The sequence below is a fragment of the Ipomoea triloba genome, chromosome 10 (genome assembly GCF_003576645.1).
Source record: "Ipomoea triloba cultivar NCNSP0323 chromosome 10, ASM357664v1".
Taxonomy (NCBI): domain Eukaryota; kingdom Viridiplantae; phylum Streptophyta; class Magnoliopsida; order Solanales; family Convolvulaceae; genus Ipomoea; species Ipomoea triloba.
In genome coordinates, this window is record NC_044925.1 from 19513645 (window position 1) to 19519371 (window position 5727).

General features: G+C 34.7%; 1 protein-coding gene across 1 annotated transcript; it reads left to right on the top strand.

Annotated features, from left to right (window-relative positions):
• The first annotated feature begins 224 nt into the window (after window positions 1-224).
• Window positions 225-1475, top strand: LOC116033268 (formin-like protein 5). Its single transcript, XM_031276022.1, has one exon. The coding sequence runs from the start codon at window positions 225-227 to the stop codon at window positions 1473-1475; it is 1251 nt and encodes a 416-aa protein (XP_031131882.1).
• Window positions 1476-5727: the final 4252 nt, after the last annotated feature.

Here is a 5727-nt window from a genome sequence, read left to right on the forward strand (position 1 = left end):
TATAAAAACAAGTTCTTAAATAGGTAAAAATTTCTCAAATAGGTGTGTTTTTAAATTAGATCTTCTCATGATGCGCGCGGGAAGGGTAGAAAATTAAGAATGATCCAAACCTAATCATCATCTCCTCATTGTGTTTACTATAAAGGAAGCTAAGCCCCCTGGCCCTATTGTGAAAAAGAATCCAAAAAATCATTGTTTTCATTCTCATTGAATAGAATAGGCAAATGGCTAACGAAATGAGCGTGCCTAGGACAACAAAAAGAACATTAGCCTATATCGCAGAGGACTCTGACAGGAAAGCCACGTTCAAGAAGAGAAAGAAGAGTTTGGTGAAGAAGGCACGGGAGCTGAGCGTGCTGTGCGGCGTTACGGTGTGCGCCGTGGTGGGCAGCCCTTTTAGGGAGATTGGGACGGAGGTTTTTCCAGACGAGGGCGGGGTGCGGGAGGGGTATGCGCGGTTTCAGAGCATGACAGAGGCGGAGCAGACTCGGAAGAAGTTTAGCCAGGAGATGATTACTGCAGATATGGTTGAGAAGGTGAGAGGTAAGGCGCTAAAAGTGTCGATGGGGAATAGGGAAAGGGAAATGACTGAGGTGATGTTTCAGTGCTTGGGTGGAAAGCAGATTAACGATGCTATGAATTTGGTTGATCTCAATGACTTAGCTTTGTTCACCCAAAGGCATTTGGAGGAAATTACTGGCAAGCTTGCGGCTCTCGGGGAGGCTGATTCAGCTTTGATGCCTCCCCCTCCTCCTCCTTCCATGAATATTTTGTCTGTTCCCAATGCTCCTCCTCCTTTTGCTTCCATGATGAATATTATGGCTGCTCGCAATGCTCCTCCTCCTCTTGCTTCCATGAATATTATGTCTGTTCCCAATGCTCCTCCTCTTGCTCCCATGATGAATATTATGGCTGCTCTCAATGCTCCTCCTCCTGCTCCAATGAATATTATGTCTGCTCCCAATGCTCTTCCTCCTTTTGCTCCAATGAATATTATGTCTGCTCCCAATGCTCCTCCTCTTGCTCCAATGAATATTATGGCTGCTCCCAATGCTCCTCCTCCTCTTGCTCCAATGAATATTATGTCTGCTCCCAATGCTCCTCCTCTTGCTCCAATGAATATTATGGCTGCTCCCAATGCTCCTCCTCCTCTTGCTCCAATGAATATTATGTCTGCTCCCAATGCTCCTCCTCTTGCTCCAATGAATATTATGGCTGCTCCCAATGCTCCTCCTCCTCTTGCTCCAATGAATATTATGTCTGCTCCCAATGCTCCTCCTCTTGCTCCAATGAATATTATGGCTGCTCCCAATGCTCCTCCTCCTTTTGCTTCCATGAATATTATGGCTGCTCCCAATGCTCCTCCTCTTGCTCCCATGAATAATATGGCTGCTGGCATGCAAAATTATCAAGGTAATGGAGACATGCTAACTCCACTGTTGCCCAACAATCGCCCAGAGGGACCTGCATGCTGATGATGATGGACCGTTGGGACGAAGGATTAGTCTTCTGGTTATCTGCTAGAAGGATACCTTTTGGCAACCAAAAAAAAAAAAAAAAAAAAAACTCTATAATTTTTCTGGCCCCTAGCTTTAATTTGCTTTATAATATATAAAATTATTCTACTATCCAAGAATTTGTGATGTGTATGTTTTTGTCATGGAGTCCATCAGGAAGCTGCTGTTAGAAAAGTTATCCAAACAATGATGGTTTAATATACTTTGTCAAAGTGTTATTTGAAATTTGATATGAAATGAAAGAGATTATATTATTATGGATTTGGGTCAAGTGAACTTTCTGACGTCTCTATATTCTTAGTTCTTAATTCTTATAGCATGTTTATTAATTAGTTCATCATATACAATTCAACTTACTATTGAGATGAATATAATAATTGTCAAAGTATGAAATAAAATGACAATACATCTTTTGGTAACAAAAAAAATTTCTAATACAAATTTACCCTAACCATCTTTCCTACTTCTTACTAACTCCATAGTGATTCTAGTCATCATTCAATTAGTAGATAATGATATGTATATAAAATGAGTTACTTAATTGTGTGTCTTTGATCTTTATGCACTTTTGAACCTTAGAACCACTACAAATTCTTCGAACCATAATAAATTTTTGTGTCTTTAATTGATCTTAATGCACTTTTTCTTATTATCTTTGCAAATTGCAATAATATCTTTTCTTTACTTTAAACTCCAACAATTTCTTGAAAATATTTATTTTCCCCTGGACTATGTGACTAAGCAATCAATATAACCTTAAGGAAGTATTGAAAATTTAACTTACTTAGTCTTAAAAATTTTTAAGTATCCCTCTCTACCCCGACTCGTCCGTGATTTAAGAAGAAGTAAGAAGATCACGAGTTGAGAGTTCTACATAAATCACTTCGAGTTCTACACCAATCACTTCTTGAGCATCTGTGCTGTAGAGACATGGCAGAAGAAGAAGAAGATCACGAACTGAGAGTTCTAGCTACATCAATCACTTCGAGTTCTACACCAATAACTTCTTGAGCATCTTTGCTGCAGAGACATGCCATGCAAATAATAAAATATACCAGATTGCAACAAAGATTTTATGACTTACGGTAAATGATGAGCATAAATTGTTTTAAAGTTACCAAAACAAAAAAGATGAAAAGGGGGAAATTAAACAGACTTGGCAATTTAATCTTTACCTACCAACAGCCCAGGAATTTAATCCGGCGGGGCGAAGTATTAACATAAGATAGATAGTTAAAAGAAGAAGAAGAAATACTTAATAAATATAATCATAAATATTGTTGGATATAGGTGATAAATAAAACACTTCAAAACTTTATAAACATATTCATAACAAAATATGAAACATAATTAATTTGATAAATTAATTCAAATAAAAAACACATTATAAATGACCTATCTCATTATATTAAAAAAATTCGTAAAGTTTTTTTGAATATATATAAAGTCAATTAAATAAGTTCAGCTCATGTGCCTCACTGCCATATAAAAGTAAAAGTCAAATAAATAAGCTCTTTATGCTTCCCATGAGACCTTTTGTAAAGCAAAAGGTGCCTCTACCATCTCATCTAGCTAATTCTTTGTTTATTATATCTATTATTATATATTTATATCTAAAACATGTATATATATACATATATACATACAAGGCTATATATGGGATGGGGGTGGGGTGAGTGGGGGCAGCTGCCCCCACTACCCCCATAGTGGCTACTTCGTCACTGCCTACCAACCACATAGTATATTATCTTTAAGATAGTAGTACTTATATGAACGTACAACACAAGGAAGCTTGTCTAACAGACATTTGATGGGTTGTTTGGTTGGATGTAGTTGCAATTCAATTACAACACAATTCTTTAGCCACCCAAATTACAGTGTTTAGTTAGAGTGAATTGCAATTTCCTGTATTTGCGAAATTGGAATTCTTGAAACCCCCCACCCCCCCCACCCTCAATGAATTATAAATCAGAGTAGTGGGGAAAGGGAAAAAAAAAGAAAAAGAAAACTAAGGAAATGACTCTTTTGCCCTTGATGTAATGATGATTATTACTATTATTACACAAGAAAATTTTAGTCTTTATATCACTTTTTTCCTTCCAATTCCCAATAATTTTATTCTTTCTTACCAAACAATGTAATTTGAATTCCTACTTTATTCACACCTTATTTTTTTTCCACTGAATTACAATTCATTTCCCCCTAATTCCTTTCTTCCAACCAAACGCCCTATCAAAGTTATGTTTGCGCCAAAATTGCAACGTTTCTGTTACAATTATACCAACTCTGAACTAGGATATGATTCAAACCTATAACCTTCCTTATAGAAAGTAACAATGATGTCATCGGACTACAAGGTGTTTGATACTAGTGTATGAGACCTAGTCATTCCTTTATGATTATTAAATATTATTTGCTAAATGTTGCTAACCGACTAGCTTATGAACTTCAAGTTTAATCTAAATAGTATGTGAGTTTAAATATCGAAGGTCTATTCATGAAAGCTCTTGGTATTCTATTAAGTTTAGTATGTTATCTCTTCCTAATTCTGTGAAATGATCTCCATCAAGTATGTTATCAACGTATTGAAGTATAAAATGATCATATATTATGAGCTTTAGGCATTTAAATAACAGACGAATATTTATAACCAATATATATATACCTAATTTTCTTTGATAGCCCCTAGAGATACACTAGGTTAGTGATATAGGGAAATTGACTACAAAATGATACTAATAATAAATGCAAATGGATAATGTTTAGTTTTACACCATGTATTAGGTGTAAAGCGAAATAGCCATGATATGTAGTAGGTCATATTTGGATAAAAAGGTAAAACTAAATGACCTTAACAAGAAAACAAATAATTTAGAAATTTTTCTTCTCACATGCCCCATAAAGTATTCATTTGAAGAAGTGAGGTTACTATTCGACATATGTATATATGATGTCCAACGAAATTAATTAGTAAAAACTTACTCATCATATTTTGTCCAAGTGACTCAATATCTCATGTCATAATTTAAAAAAAAAATTGATTTTTAAAATTTTAAGAATTCAAAATTTATATATAATCAAGAAGGCAAAGCATAATTTAAAATAATTTAGTCTAATACCAAGTACCTTGTGGTTTGATAGCATTATTGTTAATTACTTTCCATAAAGAAGGTTTTAAGTTCAAGTCTCACCTCAATCGGGGTCAGAATATTTGTTGAACATATTTTGGTGTTTCTTTCAAAAATCAATGAGACTCAAAATATTTAGTGTTATATTTGTCATATACTGTACTATTATCAAAGTACAAGGTAACTTGTATTTTTTATCAATTGTAATGTTCTGCTTATAGAGAGTTTCAATTGTGAGAAAATACAAGATTGTACTGGTCATATTTAGAGACATAGAAAACTACAGGATCTTAAATTTAGTCAATTGAGGATTATAACCATTTGTTACTAGTGTGATTTTTTAGGGATTGTCGTAGTATAAGAAAATTCTCTCCAATCAAATATTTATTATTAAGGTCTTGGGGATCTAACCTTTTTTATGTTGTCAAACATATTTTCAAGATTAAAAATAATAAGACAATGGAAATTCTCCGACACCAAAACAATAGGAATGATATACACATGACATGAGCCATAAAACTACTTCTTAGAGTCTTAGGCTTCACGCCAAAATGAATTTAGAATGGATTAAATATAATTTAGAATGGATTAAATAGTTGATTGCAGCCAAAAGACCTTGTGGTCTGGTGGCACCCAGTGTCCCGGTTTACACTCTCACATGGATGATTGCATAAATACCCATAAATCCAAAAGTAGCCACCAAGAGGCCCTAACATATCAAGAAAGCATAAACAAGGCAAGACATTAGATCTTTTTATAATAACTTACAATAAATTGACCAAGCAAAAATCGAAATGTAACATAGAATGTGAAATAAATTTGAACATTCATAATTGCTACCAGAAATAGATGTTAAGACTTGGTCTAGTCTTATTTCCTAGTCTTATGTTTCTGGTGTAACCTCTCCTGCCTTTGTGGCTTTGTATTACTATTTAAGCTCTTTGGCTTACAGTGAACAAACAAAGAAGTTCATATTCTCATAATAGACACTACTTTGGATCAATAATTAAATCATAAAACTGCATTGGAGAAACCTGGTATTTGTAAGGCTTAGCCTCTTGCCCCCCCCCCCCCCCCCCCCC

What these genes read in the sequence shown, in the direction of transcription:
- LOC116033268 (XM_031276022.1), top strand. Translation starts at nt 225, where the DNA reads ATGGCTAACGAAATGAGCGTGCCTAGGACAACAAAAAGAACATTAGCC.